The 17,785-nt window shown below is 45.2% G+C and overlaps 11 protein-coding genes across 11 annotated transcripts; 6 read left to right on the forward strand and 5 right to left on the reverse strand. All coding sequences in view use genetic code 12, as the record gives it.

The window, feature by feature from the left end:
- Window positions 1-21: 21 nt before the first annotated feature.
- On the forward strand, window positions 22-474 carry LODBEIA_P42780 (uncharacterized protein; the record flags this gene model as incomplete). Its single annotated transcript, XM_066974481.1, has 1 exon — window positions 22-474. The coding sequence occupies one exon, from the start codon at window positions 22-24 to the stop codon at window positions 472-474; it is 453 nt and encodes a 150-aa protein (XP_066831216.1).
- Window positions 475-677: 203 nt separating this feature from the next.
- LODBEIA_P42790 (uncharacterized protein) lies at window positions 678-1,082 on the forward strand (the record flags this gene model as incomplete). The annotated part of the gene is made up of 1 exon (XM_066974482.1): window positions 678-1,082. The coding sequence occupies one exon, from the start codon at window positions 678-680 to the stop codon at window positions 1,080-1,082; it is 405 nt and encodes a 134-aa protein (XP_066831217.1).
- Window positions 1,083-1,109: 27 nt separating this feature from the next.
- On the reverse strand, window positions 1,110-2,231 carry LODBEIA_P42800 (uncharacterized protein; the record flags this gene model as incomplete). Its single annotated transcript, XM_066974484.1, has 1 exon — window positions 1,110-2,231. One exon carries the CDS (start codon window positions 2,229-2,231, stop codon window positions 1,110-1,112), a length of 1,122 nt encoding a protein of 373 aa, XP_066831218.1.
- Window positions 2,232-2,577: 346 nt separating this feature from the next.
- Window positions 2,578-3,541, reverse strand: LODBEIA_P42810 (40S ribosomal protein uS15; the record flags this gene model as incomplete). The annotated part of the gene is made up of 2 exons (XM_066974485.1): window positions 2,578-3,012; window positions 3,521-3,541. The coding sequence occupies 2 exons, from the start codon at window positions 3,539-3,541 to the stop codon at window positions 2,578-2,580; spliced, it is 456 nt and encodes a 151-aa protein (XP_066831219.1).
- Window positions 3,542-5,095: 1,554 nt separating this feature from the next.
- LODBEIA_P42820 (uncharacterized protein) lies at window positions 5,096-6,898 on the forward strand (the record flags this gene model as incomplete). The annotated part of the gene is made up of 2 exons (XM_066974486.1): window positions 5,096-5,141; window positions 5,226-6,898. 2 exons carry the CDS (start codon window positions 5,096-5,098, stop codon window positions 6,896-6,898), a joined length of 1,719 nt encoding a protein of 572 aa, XP_066831220.1.
- Window positions 6,899-6,966: 68 nt separating this feature from the next.
- On the reverse strand, window positions 6,967-7,553 carry LODBEIA_P42830 (uncharacterized protein; the record flags this gene model as incomplete). The annotated part of the gene is made up of 2 exons (XM_066974487.1): window positions 6,967-7,476; window positions 7,551-7,553. 2 exons carry the CDS (start codon window positions 7,551-7,553, stop codon window positions 6,967-6,969), a joined length of 513 nt encoding a protein of 170 aa, XP_066831221.1.
- Window positions 7,554-7,723: 170 nt separating this feature from the next.
- LODBEIA_P42840 (uncharacterized protein) lies at window positions 7,724-9,274 on the forward strand (the record flags this gene model as incomplete). The annotated part of the gene is made up of 1 exon (XM_066974488.1): window positions 7,724-9,274. One exon carries the CDS (start codon window positions 7,724-7,726, stop codon window positions 9,272-9,274), a length of 1,551 nt encoding a protein of 516 aa, XP_066831222.1.
- An 82-nt stretch (window positions 9,275-9,356) lies between these two features.
- Window positions 9,357-10,229, reverse strand: LODBEIA_P42850 (uncharacterized protein; the record flags this gene model as incomplete). Its single annotated transcript, XM_066974489.1, has 1 exon — window positions 9,357-10,229. One exon carries the CDS (start codon window positions 10,227-10,229, stop codon window positions 9,357-9,359), a length of 873 nt encoding a protein of 290 aa, XP_066831223.1.
- Window positions 10,230-11,418: 1,189 nt separating this feature from the next.
- Window positions 11,419-13,191, forward strand: LODBEIA_P42860 (uncharacterized protein; the record flags this gene model as incomplete). Its single annotated transcript, XM_066974490.1, has 1 exon — window positions 11,419-13,191. The coding sequence occupies one exon, from the start codon at window positions 11,419-11,421 to the stop codon at window positions 13,189-13,191; it is 1,773 nt and encodes a 590-aa protein (XP_066831224.1).
- Window positions 13,192-13,299: 108 nt separating this feature from the next.
- Window positions 13,300-14,760, reverse strand: LODBEIA_P42870 (uncharacterized protein; the record flags this gene model as incomplete). Its single annotated transcript, XM_066974491.1, has 1 exon — window positions 13,300-14,760. One exon carries the CDS (start codon window positions 14,758-14,760, stop codon window positions 13,300-13,302), a length of 1,461 nt encoding a protein of 486 aa, XP_066831225.1.
- Window positions 14,761-15,082: 322 nt separating this feature from the next.
- On the forward strand, window positions 15,083-16,900 carry LODBEIA_P42880 (uncharacterized protein; the record flags this gene model as incomplete). Its single annotated transcript, XM_066974492.1, has 1 exon — window positions 15,083-16,900. The coding sequence occupies one exon, from the start codon at window positions 15,083-15,085 to the stop codon at window positions 16,898-16,900; it is 1,818 nt and encodes a 605-aa protein (XP_066831226.1).
- Between the last annotated feature and the right edge of the window lie 885 nt (window positions 16,901-17,785).

The raw sequence follows: 17,785 nt of genomic DNA on the forward strand, positions 1-17,785 counted from the left end.
AGCGTTCAACTATCGGCAATCATGACCTTTGACGACAAACAAAACATGCAAATCGCATACGAGCAGGCCCAAATCTCATACAACGAAGGAGGCATACCCATAGGAGGCTGTCTCGTTGCCGAAGACGGCAAAATCTTATCTAGAGGCTACAACCAACGAGTTCAAAAATCGTCAGCCATATTACATGGTGAAATGTCCGTGTTGGAAAATGCCGGGCGGTTGCCTGGTAAAACCTACAAGAACTGCACCATGTACACCACGTTATCGCCCTGTGATATGTGCACTGGTGCCATATTACTTTACGGCATCAAGAGGGTCGTCATGGGTGAAAATGAAACTTTTGTTGGTGGAGAGGATTATTTGAGACTGAAAGGAGTCGAAGTTGTCAATTTGAAGGATGAAAAATGTAGGGAGTTGATGCAGAAGTTTATTCGCGAAAATCCCGAGTGCTGGAATGAAGATATTGGAGTATGAGAGGTTTTCAAAGGAGCCTGTTGAAGGTATAGGTGTAGGGCTTAGGTCGATTGTGAATCAAGAGATGCAGTTTTCTTTTATGGCGGAGTTGGCGATATCTGCACGTGACGTATGGAGGTAGCGTTGGTTCGTGTTGGAGTGTAATTTCGGTGCCCCAGTGTGCTGTTGATAATGACGATGGTGATGATGATGCCACCACCACCATGAGGAAACGTGGGAGGGAAGAGGACAAAGACAACGATGAAGAAGAAAATAGACGGGTGGTTTACAAGACCCAAAGTTTGAAGGAGAAGTGTTTATACTGTGGACTCGAATTTGGAACGTATTTGCATTGTGAGTCCCACATCATCATGGCGCATCAAAATTCATGTACAGCATGTGACAAGGTTTTCCCCAGTGAACATATACTATACTTGCACATTGATGAAGTCCACAATCCGATTCTTGAATTGAAACGAAAATCACGCGGCGTAAAGACGTTTCGTTGTTTTGTCGAAACATGCGACGCTCAATTTCACAACCACTACGAGAGGAGACTACATTTGATCCAAAAACACAAGTACCCGCATGATTATCCATTTGTTCAGATTACAACAACGGGAATTTGACATTGAGTCACACTAGGTCACACTAGGTCACACCAAATCACCCTCGCCGTTCTTGTTTGGCTCCTCACCATCCTCTTTTGCAATATCGCCTATTTTCCTCTTTTTCTTGGGGGCAACCTGAGGATCCCTCAACAAGGACTGGATGATTTTCTTGTCAAAATCACTAGCACAAGCAGGACACCTGGCGTCCTCGGGGATCTTGCTCATGATACACAAGCACACAGAACACACGTACCCCAAATCCACAGGTTTTTTAGTTAGAAAGCAACTAGCTTTATAATTGACTTGTGTGTTAGTCGGGAGGATCACATACGGCCGAAGACTAGGCTCGATGAAAAATGCAGTTGACAACACTTGAATGATGCCGCGCGGGTCCTCAATGTGCAAATAGACGCCATTTGTAGCATCGCTTGCCTGTTGCAAATAGGATGAGTTTTTAAAACCCAATTTCGCGATATCTATCGAGACTTTTAATTTCTGCGCCGTAAAGATGCAATTCATGAGCGGGATATAGTTTAAATTGTCATCGCTGTCGCTGGCGCTGACTATTAGAATTCTGGATTTCATCGGCGTTGCAGACGTAGTCGAGATGTTGCCGCTCGAGCCGCTGCTCGCGTTGCCGGACTTGTTCATCGAGGCCGTGGTCATTGCTGATGCCATCGTGGTGGTGATGCTTTGATCCAAAGTGAGGATTCTATTAGTATACGTGAGCGCCATGCTGATGGCACCCGTGATTGTTGAATGACGATTATTGACTTTGTGCAAGGATTCCTGCTTCGATGTCAACTCGAGGAATTTGATGAGCTCTTCGATGATGACTTCGTTGACGTTTTTGAACTGGCGATACATCCCCGCGGAGATTCTGGAGTTTTCGACGGTGGTGGACTTGGCATTCGGATGAGGGTAAAAGAACTCCGATTTCAAAGGTGAGCTCGCTAGGAATGCTACTTGGTTGGAATTGTTTAGTGACAAGTGGCTATTGAGAAAGACGAGGAGGGATTTGGCCACATCAACGAGGGTTATTGTGTTGCGTAGGTTGTACCATCCTTGCGGGGACACATCTAGTATGATTGCAAGCAAAGAAGGGTCGTCATTTGTTGTTGTTTCAAGCGACGTTTCAGTGAAGATCCTCTCTGTTATCGCATCCATTGCCTGTGGGGGGGGGGGAAGGATGACCGTCGGCTGCAGATGGTAGTAGAGGTAGTGGTAGTGGTGGTGGTGTTTGTTGCTCGAGCGGGTTTCACCGTTGAAGCGCGATTAGAATACATCACGATGCACCAACGCAGATCAACTGCAATAGAGACATAGACATCGACATTTCAAACAAAAGACGCCAACGACACACATCGAGAGGAATATTCAAGAGCTTTGCCAACACTCAAATAGAACAGAACCCCGAAATTAAAGCCCTAAGATACAATTAAAAGTGAATATACAAATGATGACACACACACACACATAGATGCATATATGTAGATATATTTCAACAGCACCCTTAAGCGACCAAAGCAGAAGCGGTGGCAGACTCGTATTTCCAGTTTGGTGGCAAGACACTGACGGTTCTGTAGTATCTAGCCAATCTGTGGATTCTTGATTCAATCAAAATCAATCTAAACTTGGAGTCCTTGTCCTTTCTGTTTCTTTCCAAGTGCTTTCTAACTGAGACAGCCTTCTTGATCAAAAAGTACAAGTCTTCTGGGATTTCTGGAGCCAAGCCGTTTGATTTCAAGATTCTCAAGATCTTGTTACCAGTGACAACCTTGGTTTGAGAAACACCGTGGGCGTCTCTCAAGATGACACCAATGGAAGAAGGAGTCAAACCTTTTCTGGCGTACTTGATGATTTGCTCAACAACGTCATCACCAGACAATTTGAACCATGATGGTGGGTTTCTTGAGTATGGAATAGCAGATGAGGAAATACCTTTACCCTGTTGAAAAAAAAAGAAAAAAAAAATGTTAGTAAACTTCGTCCCAGAGTAGAAATAGTTGCAGAAGACGCTGAAGTAGCACAGATCCCAACCCTAAACCCTAGCCCTTTACAACTGAAAAAAAAAGGTAGCAAGGGAGGGAACGCAACAATGAGAAAGGTAAAGCAAACTAGTGCCAAACTGAAGACAGATGGCCTTGACCTGTACACCCGGTCCCGGACCGACGATGAAAAGTTTTTTTTCCACGTCCAAAAGTCCAGTGTCAAGCGCACAAGGTCAAAGGTCCAACAAAAGAATCCTGCAAGACGTTCAAGGGTATCAAGTAATCAAAGCGTATATAGCAACAACTCTAGGTACATTAAAAGACTATCGACCGTAGGCGAGTTGTTTACTTTGAGAAAGATCCTTGAAGCATCGAGGCTCATGTCTAAATCCAGTTGCATGCTAAGAAAGCTGTATCTTTTTGAAAGGCGGTTTAGCCCCATGCTTGAAAGTGGATGCCACATACAGATGAATGCATACGACCCATGATGACTGATTGTTTTCTATTGAGTTGACTTGGTGAAGAAGGAAAGAAGGGCTGAACTAGATCCAAAGTGTTTCAGCAAAAGTGAAAAATTTTTACCTCTGGGAAGAGAGAAAAAAAAAACTTCATGAGAGCTCATTTTTGGTGCAAAAGTGCACTACCCCGCGACTAGTCACGTGAGAAGATTTGCATGCAGTATTCGTCCCAGGACAGGCAATCACCAAATTGTGCTGCCAAATTGTGCTGCCAAATTGTGCTGCCAAACTTGACCTCCACCAACACCAACGCAAACACGTCTCATTCCAAGAACCGTCCTTTATTGCACCCTCTATACTATTCTCTATCAGTAAATGCGGTCCAAAATGAATATGCCCTGGCTAAATTGCGACTTGCGCTCCTTCCCCCCCATCTAGAAGATTGGAAATTCACACCAAGTGCGATTCCAAATCATCAAAGTCTTCTTCTTCCTCTATTTGAATAAGCCTAAAAGCAAAACCTAGTTAGTCGGTCTCTAAATCCTCAATGTTTTTGTTCTCAAACAAAGGCAAAAAAAAATGAATCAGTTAGACGTACTTTGAGACCCCGGCTCTATCTCTAAACTGCTGCACAGCACCAGCGTAGAGCATCCGGCTGGCTTGGCCTGCGGTTCGTGGAATCCAGTATATCATCACGAGTGGCGTTTGAGGTCTCCCGTCTCTGGTCTTGATTGGGTATGACATCACCACGTATCGCGGACTGTTATCTGGCAACTCTTCAACCAACGACTCCGTAGAGTCTACCGGCCCTTCAGCTTCATCCTCTTTCCTAATCTCATGAGACTCCTTATCAATTGAATCTGGTAAAAAAAAAAAAAAAAAAAGAGTTAGCAAGAGTGGTTCCTTTTTCGTTTGTTCTTTCTTCCTTTTTTTTTCGGAAAAAACATGCTTCGTTTCAACAGTCCTTTATTGCATACATATCACTGCTTGGATCTTGTCCACCCTCGCGCTTTGGAATCTGAACTTCTTCAAATCAGACAATGTTTCTGACGAAAATGAGTACAAGTTCGATGACTGCAACTCCGGTTAGTAATTTTTTCAAAATTACTAGCAGCTCCTAGCGCGATACATACCATAGCAATGTGTATATGGAGTCCGGGTACGAGGCTCTTCGGGGTTCGTTGGGCTTGTTCAAGCTGTTTGGCCGTTGTCTCTGGCTTGGGCCAATCTTATCGCGAAATGTGTACTTGTGGAAGGAGAGGTGGCAATAGCAAGGTCGTGTGGCGGCGCACAATTCCGATCCCAACTGGTGGACAATGTAAACACACAGTTTCCCGCTGGAAAAATCAAAACACCCATGTTTTGCAATATGGTACTAGAGCAGCTTTCAAAGATCAAATAAAAGGAAACTTCATCTGAACATCAAAAGATCTCACAATTCTACTGATTCAAGAGCAGCTCTTGCCGGATACCCACAATAGCAATCTGTTTCCTCTGCAAACCTTGCCATTTCCCAAGTGTTTTCTTGTTGTTTTTTTGTTTTTTTTTGTTTTTTTTTTTTCCTCGGTGAATTGTATCAGTAATGGGAAAGAGTAAGATCAGTGTTCCACTTATTGAATTCTTAAAGAGTATGTGACCCATGCAGCTACAACAAAAGTAGAAGAACCAGACGGGTGGAAAAAGAGCTTTGTTGACTAACCAGTCGTTTCTAGATAGGATTTATCTCGGAGCATACGACTATGCGCCAGCCGACACCAAGGATCTAGTGTATTTCACCGTGGAGGACGCGTTGCCCTATAATGCGTTCCACTTGGACTTTGGTCCTCTAAACATAAGCAACTTGTATCGGTTTGCAGTGGTGCTTCACAATATCTTGAATGAAGACGAGAACCAGGGGAAAGGAGTTGTCTTTTACAGCAGTTCTTGCCCCAAGCAGCGCGCCAATGCCGCGTGCTTGTTATGCTGTTACATGATACTAGTGCAGTCGTGGTCGCCGCACCAAGTCTTGCAGCCGATAGCCCAATTTGAGCCTCCCTTTTCGAGCTTCAGAGATGCCGGGTACTCGAGTGCCGACTACGAAATCACCATCCAGGACATTGTTTACGCCATGTGGAGAGCCAAGGAAAGAGGCATGATCAATTTGACGACGTTTAATCTTGAAGAGTACGAACAGTATGAACGAGTCGACCAAGGCGACTTCAACGTCATATCCAAGGATTTTATTGCGTTTGCATCTCCCGTCCAGGGGAAACGAAGCTCGAGTTTGAATGAGCCCTTCAAAAAGGTTTTGAATTATTTTGTCGAGAACAATGTGCAGCTCGTGGTGAGACTAAACTCCCACTTGTACGATGCTCGCGAGTTCACCAAGAGGAATATGAAACACATTGATATGATCTTTGAAGATGGCACTTGCCCCTCGTTGGAGTACGTGCAGAAATTCATTGGCGCGGCAGAATGCATCATCAACAAGGGCGGCAAAATCGCCGTGCACTGCAAAGCCGGCTTGGGCCGTACCGGCTGCTTGATTGGAGCCCATTTGATCTACACGCACGGATTCACTGCAAACGAGTGCATAGCATACATGCGGATGATCAGACCCGGGATGGTTGTTGGGCCGCAGCAGCATTGGCTCTACCTCAACCAGAACTATTTCAGGGACTGGAGACACACCATGGTGTTGGATAACAGACCCGATGAATTTATTGGTAATTTATATCCCTTGTGTGCCTACGAAGATTTCAAGCAGAGAATGAGAGACGCCAAGAGAGCTCAAAGGGAGCAGCAGATGCAGCTCATGAGCCAAGTCAATTCCTCTATAGCCAACGACTCTTCGTTCTCGACAACGCCAATCAGAAGACGCAAGATCAGTGGTGCTCTTGCCACAAAGATTCAAACGGCAGTACCCTTGGAATCTCCAGGTCAACCTAGAAAATACATCGAGGAACCAGACGAAGAAGAAGAACAACAACACGGAGGAGTAGACGAAGTAGAAGAAGAGGGAGAGGGAGAAGTGCCCAGCGTTGAAATGGCCAATAATTCCGATGACGAAAACACCATGCACGGAATAGTGCACAGCTCCCCTGGCAGGTTCGCCGAGAGCACACCCTATAGAAAACTGTCCGACTGGCGCGCCCTACGCTCCTTGTCGGCAAACATCCACCAGCAGCAACACCATTCAACTAAAACCACCGTGGTGACAACAACGAAAACAACAAGCACGGCAATGTCATCGTCGCCTGGACCAGGACCGTCACCATCCAATGGCTTGAGAGTCTCGAAATCGAGATCGACAAAGCCACGAATAGAACTGGGGTCGCACCCATCATACTCTGGCCGTCGAGTCAACTCGGGGGGAGTCAGAAAATTGAGCGGCAAGAAAGTATAGAATATAGTATAAATAAATGAGAACGAAAAGAGAAAGAAACAAGGGCGTATATTATTGCTCTTCCAAATCTATTCTTCGTAAGCTGCTTCAACTATGGAAAACTCTTCGCCCGGTATAGTCGCAAACGCGAGAATGTAGTAGTCCTTGAACGCCACTTCCTCGACGTTCGAGTCATCCAATTCTACCCACTCGTTATCATATGGAGAAGCGGGATTTCGCGGCACGGCAACTCTGATATCGTCAGCTTCAACCGTTTCCCCACTCACTTCCTCCATCACTTGCTCCCCTTGTTCCTCTTCTTCTTCTTCTTCTTCTTCGATGTATTCGGATTTCGGTACGGGTATATCTTCCTCATCTTCTCCATCCGCGTCGGCGACTATGTCGTCTTCAATGGCGTCTATTTCCTCATCCACCACTTCCTCCTCTGCAGATTGCAAGCCTCCTGAGCTGTTTATAGCAACGGCAAGCTGAGTCTTGATCGCGTCGAGCGTTATTGGTGGTTGCACCGTTAGCGTATATGTGAGTTTCCCCTTTTTGAGTTTGAGGATGGTTATTGTTGCGAGTTTCTTCTTTGGCGGCTAAATTCATATTTTCGTCGAGTTAGTCATGGGTCTTGATGGGTTACTCAATCATCAATTGGTCTGAAACGTACCATGTTCGTGAAGTTGTAGTGGGGAGAGTTGTCTACGGCCGTGAAGCTAGGGTGAAAAATGATCGCGTATATTCTGATGGAAAGTGTCAAACCCACTAACAAGAAAGAAAAAGAATAGGAAGCATATCTTATCGCTGCAAAAACAAAAAAATCTACTCCATGATATTCAGACCATGGAACATGTGCTAAGTCAACTCAAGTCAAATCCAGCTCATAAACGAGCGATATGCGATCTATACCGAGTGATTTTGCGCAAGGCCGTGAGGCTACGAAAATGTGGAGATGAGCGAGGCAAAACACTCTACTGGGAATTGAAAATCGGGGCTTATGAAGCATTCACCAAGAATTACCACACCACGTTTGGCATTGCTCAAGGCGTCCAACGTGGAATCCATCTAGTGGAACACTTAGATGCAGCGCTTGATACTGGCAACTGGGCGCCTCTTACCCGGTGGGTCCAGGACTACCACGACTCGCTATGGCAATGGCAGAAACGTCGAGTGCAATTTTTGCACAACAAGAAAGAAATCAACGATAGGAGCATCAATTTGAAACGAGGCAAGGCTTACTCCTTGGCCCACTTAAAGAGGCAGAAAATCGGTCAGCCATTGACTGAAAGTCCCAAATTGTCAACTTTAGACTTGTTGAAAAGCAAGCGGCATCAAGCTAGCAAGAATGGTCAAATGTTGTTGCTACGATACATTAATCGACTAATCGTTGACGGCAAGATCCCCAATCCGCAACTATTGCCATATACCAGTGACAACTTGCGAGCATCGGGAGATTCCTACCACAGTTCGCACGTGGTAGCCGCGCTGAATCAAGATCTGGTGAATGAAGCATTTGACCAAGACATGGTTGAGGCTTTGCTAGTGCCCGATATGGAGTTTGAAATCAACGATATGTACATGAACCAGCTCCAGCGGGTAGTGAATGAACATGGCCCGTATCAAGCCGTCGCCAAAGTCACACAAGCTGGCGTTCGCGGGGTGCCGTATTTAATGTCGCCTTTTAAATATGCCATCGGTAGGAAAGAAGTTAGTCAAAGGATCAAGGAACAGGTCTTGTGCTCTCGAATACTCAACATTTGGAACTCCACGGAGCCAGTGGCTGAGGAAAATATGGACAAGTCGGGGATGTATGGAGTCAAGGGCAGTAAAGGGTTTGGCGATGACGAGTTGATTAGACCGCGCCTGTTTTATCAACGTTATGGCGAGGATGAAGAGATGTATGAGTGGTTTTTGGAGCGTGCAACGAAGCAACGCGAGGCAACAACAGCAACAGCAGCAGAGGAAGAGGACATGGGGCTGGCGATTGATTGGACTAGCGAGTTGGCTGCCGTGACGCAGATGATTGGAGATAAGCTAGCTGACGCGTGCGGTCGGCCGTTGAGTTTTGATTTGCAATTGGAGCAAGAGAGACTCCAAAAACTGTGCGATGAGATGTATTGCGCTCGAGCTGAGCGGTACCATGCATTGATTCTGGATCTAAAGAAGTACAAGGTGTTGAAGCATAGTGAGATTGTCTCGCCGCCGAATTCGGCGGTGCCGGTTGAAGCGAAACTCAAGATGCCCCAGCGATATTATAGTGCGGAAGATCGTGCTGGTAGAGGAATGAAATTGGGCGACTTTATGAAACTGCACAAGTTGCGCTCGTTTCAATTTGGCAATGTCATTGAAAAAGATGGCGATAAAATGTTGAAAGAGTTGAGTCGTCGTTGGTGAAATGAAAATAAAACTACTAAAATAAAAAAACATTCAAGATGATTCGTAACTTTGTCATTAAAACTATTCTTGGGGATACATTCTACACCACATGACTTCCTAAACTCTTTGAAGCGTAACCTTCGATACGCCGATGTGCTAAATCATCACCATTACTATGGTCTTCCTCACTCGTTGCCTCATCACCCACTTCAAACAATCGATTGTTATTATTACTATTCCTGAACATTACCGGTTGTGATTGCAGTTCAGGTTCCTTTTCGACAATTTCAAAATCTTCAATAATCTTGATCAATTTGTTTGTTTCGTCATTCATTTCATTTCCATCAATGCTCAAACCATTCATCATGGCTATAACCTCGGCCATGGTCCTGCCCTGTTCTTTCAACTCCTTGTGCTTCGCCAAGACTTCCTCGAGCAAGGTTATCGAGTTTTCAAAATACATTCTGCCGCCTTCAAACGGGGGTATCACCGTGATGTTTTTTCTTGTAAATAGGGCTTCGTTTGACAATTGATTTCGGTAAAACGTGCTCGCTTGGTAGTGTTCCTTGCAGCAGAATTGGCTTAAATAAGTGTTGGGTAGTATAATCGATGGCTTTCTATTATAGATTTGGTATCTTGTTGAAGCTCCAAAATCTGAGAGCTGCGCTGTTGTTGTGCCGTTGCTGTTCAAGCTCAACCTTCTCACCAACAGCTTGGGCTGGTTGTTACACAAAACATAACCGCATTGGTGTTCGATATTGCGTTCCTCGATAACATCATCAAACGATTGTTGGGTGAAATACCGACTCAAAAACTTCAACAACTTGAAGTCGATGTGGTTGTCAACCAAAATCTCCGTGATCAACAAAGTCAATTGTATCGACTCGGCTGGTGAAAGGTGCTCTTTGTTGGCAAAAGGTTCCAACAAGGGTATAAACTTTTCCAACGTTAACAACTCCATCCTCAATCTCATATATATATAAAAAAAAAAAAAAAAATTTGGTTCCTCTTCTTCTTCCTATAACTCTTCTAATGTGTCTTGTTTAGTTGATTCTAAGCAATATAGACGTGTATGTGACTATATGTTTTTCGCTGATTCTTTGAAGCTGTCAGAAGAACAAGTAATTTTTGAAAAGTTTGTGGGGAAGCGGGGGCAGTGAGGAAAGGAGGTTGAGGATGGGCTTGATGCTGCCGTCGCTCAGGTTCTCTCTCTTTCTTTCCTCTCTTTCAAGTGGGTTTACAGTCCGTATTCCACACTCAGAACTCACTTGTAGAAAGTCAGCGGTGGCGGGTGTTGGAGGCAGTAAATAGTGGCAGAAAAATGCGTGTTTTGCTATAGTAGTAGTGGCAGTGGTAGTGGCGATGGCAGAGGTATTAGCAGCAGACTTTGACTCAGTTCCACTCGTTTTGTTTTATTCAATACTAATTGGATTTCAACTTGTCGTGGAGATACTGAAGTCATAAATGTAGAGTTGGTTGGAAAAAGAGGAAGAAGAAGCAGAAAGAGAAGAAGAAGATGGCAAATCTAGCAAAGGGTCGAAGAAGAGAAGGTCTTTGCAAAGGAGATAAAGCATATCATAACATCCACCCAAATGAGCGCACTCTCGCAACTTACCCGGCACAGTCCAGCAGCCACAGAAAGCGCCCAATTCTAGCAGCAGGAACTAGTATCGAAGTCTACCTCTAACTCTACTCAGCTCAGCTCGACTCATGTTGCTCCATCTCTTCATGTCTGTCTCTCCGGCTGTCTCTCCTCCACGTTGGAGCAATACGGCGTGTACGCTATTATATAATTGTATATCGATACCTATCACTCTCGTGCAATTTTGGCAGCATCCACCAGACAACCAACCACAGCGGTGACCCCCTACACTAACAAAGACATCGCCACCCTTTCTTTTCATCTTTGCGAAACAAGCCCCTATGACTTGAACAAGCAAGGACAAAGGAAAAAGATACGGTTTTTATTCGAGTTGATGAGTCGGAAAAGAAACAGTGCAGGCCATAAGAATGGGAAACTATCGACTGAAGGGAAACAGCTGTCAACAGTGACAACCAACGACACGCCCTTGGTAAGTGACAAGAAAGAAGAGCTGGTCCGCTCACATGATCGCGCGTGCGCGAGGCCAATACGGCCTCGCGCCACCTCTAGGTCGAGGTCGATGCTTGAATACTTGTTCAGCCACATTGCTCCCAATTCGATCCCACCGCCGCAAAGACATGGCGACGGCATTTCGTTGTACACTTTGCTCGTGATGGAATTGAACTTGACTTCTGTGCATGAAGAATCCGACTCAAAGGCCGCGCCGGACCCCGCCAAGGTGAAGGCGAACAACTTAACAGATGAAGAGTCATATCAAGAATTGGTCAATATGTTGAGCATCCCGTGGTATTTGGAAAAGTTTATGATTTTTGGCCTAATCGTGTGCTTCAATTCTTTCCTCACGCTATTCACATTGGCTCCAATCAAGATTATAATCGTCATCTCGAAAGTAATCAGGGGTGCGTTCAACAGGGAGTCCAAAACTGAGCGACTATGCAAGCTTGCAACTGTGAGAAAAGATGTCATCACGTTGACACTCATCTTTGCATCTTTAGCCGTGCTATATTTGGGCAAATTTGACATTTCCAAAATGTACCACGATGTGAGAGGCCAAGCCGATATAAAGTTGTACGTCATGTTTGGTGTGCTTGAAGTTGCCGAGAAATTGTGCTCCTCGATTGGCCAGGACTTGCTCAACATCTTGCATCACACTTCCTCCGATACCCATCGCTTTCGGTTCACCCTCTTTTATTTGATGTCGGTGATTTACTTGTCATTTCACGCATACATCTTGATCTACCAAGCTGTGTCACTAAATGTTGCTGCAAACTCCTACTCAAACGCCTTGTTTACCTTGCTATTGTCAAACCAATTTGCCGAGCTTAAAAGCTCCGTTTTTAAAAAAATCGATCGAGAAGGATTGTTTCAAATCACCATGGCGGATTTATCCGAGAGATTCCAGTTGACTGTCATGTTGGGGATAATTGCAATTAGAAACTTGTTGCAATTTCAAGCATCAAACGGGTTTACACTGAGCAGCAGCTGGACTACGTGGAACATTTGCATTGGCGTGATACTAAAACCGTTTATCATTGTTATTGGCAGTGAATTGTTTGTCGATTGGCTAAAGCATTGCTTTATTTCAAAATTCAACAAGATTAAACCAAAAGTCTACCGCAATTTTTTGTACGTTTCGTGTTTGGACTTTCTTCAAGTGTTTCAATTCAACGCTGAGGGTGAAAAAAAGAAGAACCACGAATTCACCGACTATATTGTGCTCACCAGGAGAATCGGGTTGCCCTTGTTGGCATCTGCAGTTTGCTTTTTGCGAATGACGTTGGGCGATTTCAAACACGTTGTCGTGCTCAACACGTCCAGCCCCATTTATAACCTCTTGGGGACGCTTAGCATGATGGCCGCCATCATCTTGACCTTATTATTACTAAGGATTCTCCTCGTTTTGGCCATTTTTAAAATTGCAACTAGTGCAGTCACCAGGCATAGAAGAATACAAGACGAACTAAAACTGAAGATATCTTTACACGGCCAAAACCAGGAGTCTCCCACGGTACCACCTGTACCACAACCAGAAACGCCAAATCTAGCCCAAGAGGAACCAAAAGAAGTCAACGTGACTCTGGAACTGCTTTCTTCCCCCATCGATTTATCCTTTTTACCGGGCTCCCCCAACCCGGAGACTTCTTCCATCAACCCCAGCACCAGAGCTCATTTGTACGATGCTGATGAAGTTGTCCCTCCTACACCGGAAGAGAAAAGAAACAACCAACTACTCAATGGGCCACTAAATGAACATGATTGGAGGGACGATGATGGAGACGAAGGTTTGTCCAAGGTGATGAGGTATAAAATGTCGAGCAAGCGAATATGGTGACATTTGTCTGACCCACTCTCCTCGCCTATGTCCTTTGTTATATACATGATATGTCTCTATTTACAAATGGAAATATAAAATTTTTTTTTTACGCTTTGACCACCTCTCTTAACGTGTTGCCTTGATCAACTTATCCTTCATCAACTTGTTTATGTAAGCGACAAACTCTGGTCTCGGCTTTTTCAATTTCGCAGTGAAGGCCAACGCTGTCGTCAACAATGCCAATGCACCAGCCTGGTGAGCTGCAGCTAGTGGGATGGGAACTAAGTAAATCAACGTCGTGATGCCCAATGCAACTTGCAACGTTACAAATCCCATCATTGTCTTCATCAGATTATTAGCTGCACGCGGGATGATGGCTTTTTGCCTATTGCAATACATATGACCAGCAAATATCGCAAAGAAGGTGGACGTTGCCAAAATTCGATGTATCAATTGCACAGTTGTTGGGTTCTCAAGACAGTTTCTCCACCACAAATCTGACAAATCTTCTTTTCTGGCAAACATCGGCGACATTAACTCGTTCGGGTGCGGGATCCAGTCGTCGCCCATGTGCGGGAACGTGTTGTAGATGAGTCCCGCGTCCAATCCAGCAACCATTCCGCCGGACATGGCAGTGACAAACGTCAATGCTAAAAGGCCGGCAGCGATAATTTTTGTCCTTTTCAAAGCGGGACTCTCCAATTGCGCCATAACCTTTTGCGCGACATTTTCTTTACCCGTTTGAACCATCTTGATGAGCTTGTTTTCGTTTAATATCTCAAACGCCGTGTATAGTACTCCAAGGTACATCAAGAACGCAGCTCCTAAATGCGTGGTCAACCTGTACTGCGACACTGTAGGTTTCGATTTCCGTTCAGCTAGTTGCTCCTCGTCCAAGCCGGATTTGACCATCCACCAACCAATGGCACCTTGGAGCCCCAACAACCCCGTCAAGCCCACGACTCTTCTCGTCAATCTCGGCGTGAACTTGTTTCTGGTCCAAAAGACAATCGCAGGCAAGATGAAAAAGAGGCCGATGCCTCTTCCAACCAATCTGTGGCTCCACTCCATGAAAAAGATGAATTTGAACTCCTCGAGGGTTAAATGCGAGTTCAATTGTTTAAACTCGGGCGAGTCTTGGTACTTGTTGAACTCATCGATCCAGTCCTGCTCATTCATGGGAGGGAGCGCACCTGTCACGGGCTTCCATTCTGTTATTGACAACCCGGACTCAGTCAATCTCGTGAGCCCTCCCAAGACGACAATACCGAATATCAAAGTGGATGTCCCCACGAGCCAGTATCCCACAGATTTGGGGGGTACAACCGGCGGCGGCGGCAACCGTGCGGCGGTCTTAATGGACGACGACGTTGAGATTGCTTTCGCTGGTGCTGGTGTTGACAGCTGGGCAACTGAAGAGTACAGTCTCCTGGACTTTACTGCGTTGAAAAGTTTCCATAAATTGGTCCTGGCAAAGTAGCGAGATGATGGCCGAGCGCATATCGACTGATTGCAGCCGGGATGTCGAGCGAGCGAACGTAAGATTGAAGAGTTCCTCGTGAAGAAGAAACCCGACCTTGAAAACATCTTGGTAGGAAAGGGGAATAGGGAAAATAAATGTCTCAGTCCTACTGGTGATGATGTTGTTGGTGGAGTTGGTGTTGATGCTAATGATGAGCTGATGTGGATCACCAAAACTGAATTTTCCACTGAGGAAAGAGGTTCTGGCACAAAGATCCATACTTACGTACATAGTAGGGGGAGGGGGGTTTTTTTGTGCTTACCAAATGGTACCCCATACAAATTTTGATTTTGGTTGTAAAAAAAACCCACCCAGAGATCAACTGCTTCTACATTGATTTATTGGTTACAATTCAATCTTGAAGGGCTTCTTTAGTTGCAGACGGTCATGAATCGCATTGATAAGCGAAGCGTTAGGTCCAAATTGGAGCATTATAGGGATTTTTTAAAGGATAAAGGCTTGCCGCATGAGCATTTGCTTTCAGACAACAAGGTGCCTTGGTATTTGAGAAAGCATCATGAGCAGGCGTATTTGAGACTCGGGTTGCCAAACAACAAACCGTCGCAGCCTCGGGTGATTTCAAGCGCCATCAATTTTGACAATCTGGTCATCACGCGTGCCTTTTACATCTTTATGACAATGATGGCGGTGGTGATCATTTTAGCCGCGTTGCTGTTTGGGCTCAGGGAGTATCTCCTCAACCTTCGCAGGAGACAGTGCTCGGGCAACAGTTGCAACCAAAAGTTTAGCGAATGGAACCTTTCTCAATTGAAAATCACCAAAAAGGACGACGACATGCAAAGCTTGAGCAATGTGATTCAAGATGGCGAGAAAATCGCCGAGGATAGCGGCAACGCAGATACAGGCTTGACCAAGTTCAACGATGGGTTTATGGGCAGCGACAAGAGCCAGCTGCAGTTTGGATTGAGAAGGTTTGATCTTGAAAGTCGCATTGTGAGCGCCATCAGCACCATCTCCGACAAAAACTCCAGCGCCAATACCGGTGGGTTCAGCGACAAGTCCATCACGAAATACCGCAAAAAATACATGCCCTTGTTGCCCAACTTGAATGAGCGCGACTTGACTGCCCCGGAAACGAAAAAGTACTCGTTGGAGGAGATGCTCAAGCTCAACGTGATCAAGACTTCAAACATTTCCTATGGACAAGCAATTGGGAAACAAAAGCTTAGAATGTCAAAGTTGATTAGCTCCTCCGTTGCGTTACCTGCCACGAGGTTTAGAAACGCATGGAATGCATCGAGAATGATCCTGGAAATCAAGGTGATTCTAAGTGAATCTCAATGTACAATGGAAAAAACATTGGCTGCGTTGCAACTTTGCTCCATCGGTAGAGGCGACACCCTTCTTGACAACCCCAACATCTTTTTACATGCATTCAACGAGTGCATTGAAGAACTAGTAGACTCGAGTCTGATTTTCGACACATTGGCCAATTGCCCCGTGACACTCAAGGTTTTGATATTCGAGTGTTTATTCACCTATTGCTGGTCCCATAACAAGATCTTGGACTATGAAAGTCGATACGCTGCGATGAAGGAGCAGTTTAGAGCATGGAACATCCACCTGCCATCGGTGCAGTCGAAAACTACCATTTTCAAGATTTTGTGTAACTTGCAGTTGGGGATGTACACGGTGGGCACCGAGAATGACGATTGCGAATTCAAGTTGGGGCTCCTCACCAGAACCTTCATATTCCAGAGCATGTGCAATGACTATATCAACTACATCCCGTTGATTACAAGAGCCGTCGAACTTGCAAACAGGGATGAGATTGTGTATTTTTTTTTCCAAATCACCAAACTTTTGGTTGCAAAACACCGCAAATGCTGCATGAACGAGATTATCCAGGACCCCAGTTTGGAATTGAAGGCTTTGATTGAAAGCGGAATCCAGTCTTTCCATCTGGAGAGAGTCAGAAGGAAAGCCTACGAGATCTACGAAACTTTGCTTGAGGACCACTCTGTAGTACAAGCATGGAACATTGAGTTGAACAGCGAGGAAAAGAGCATGATGTCCCCGTTGCCCTTGTCCAGTGAGTATGTGGAGAAATACTTTACCCCTACCATTCCAGAAGCCGAGAACTCGACGGAGAAAGAGCTACCCCAGCTCGATAATGACAGCTCCGACTCCTGGAAAACGGGTCTTTGGACTAACAATAAAAGTATTCCCACGATTACAAAGTGACTTTTCTTTCATACTTGTTTTTATTCAATTTTTCCCTTTTTTTTTTTTGTTTTCTTTAATTTGGATCGAACCAACTCGACATAAACGTAGATGACGCGAACCCTTTTAATTCTACTACCGTCCTCCCACGCTAACTGAGTCTCGGTCGTGCGTGTGTCTCGAAAGCCTGGAGATTTTGCCCCTCTCCCCCCTTGTGTGTGCGTGTGTGTATTATCACGATACGACATTGCCCGGTCGGCTTGACCCAACTACCATGTGAAAAAGGGAGAAAAAGGGGGCCCAACTCAAAGCTCGGCTAATTGCGGAACCCACCAACAAGAGAGGAAATATCACCCTAAAAGCCGACGCTCGAAAGGCAGCGTGGGGACCTCGGCTCTGCCATGCAAGCAAGGCGATACAGAAAAGAAAAAGCAAAGTCCGCATGGGCAAGCTTGAGCAGGCTCAAATAAACAACAAGAAAACAACCAATAAAAGGGGCCCTTTGCTATTCCACAGTGGGGGAGGTGCGAAGAGGGGAAGGCAAAATTACCGACGGCAAGTCCATAAACTCAACAGCAAGCGTGGGACCTCACGCCGCCATCATCTCGACATATATGCCAGGGAGTGAGTGAGTGCATGTGTGTGTATTACTTAGAACGGTGAATGATACCGGATTTAACACGTTAGATTCCTACTGCAACTGTTGGTTCGTTTGCCCTTGCTATATTTTCTTTTCCACTTGCTTACTGTTTTTCTTCTACGAGGGGGGGCACTTTCTGTATGGTGCTTGACAGGGAGGAGTTTTCACAACGGTTATTTTTTTTTTTTTTTTGGTTGGTTTAATTTTGCGGAGAAAAAATAGAGATAGCATGTGGAGGAAGAAGAAGAACAAGGAAGGTTATATTA

Source organism: Lodderomyces beijingensis (genome assembly GCF_963989305.1).
Source record: "Lodderomyces beijingensis strain CBS 14171 genome assembly, chromosome: 5".
Classification (NCBI taxonomy): Eukaryota; Fungi; Ascomycota; class Pichiomycetes; order Serinales; family Debaryomycetaceae; genus Lodderomyces; species Lodderomyces beijingensis.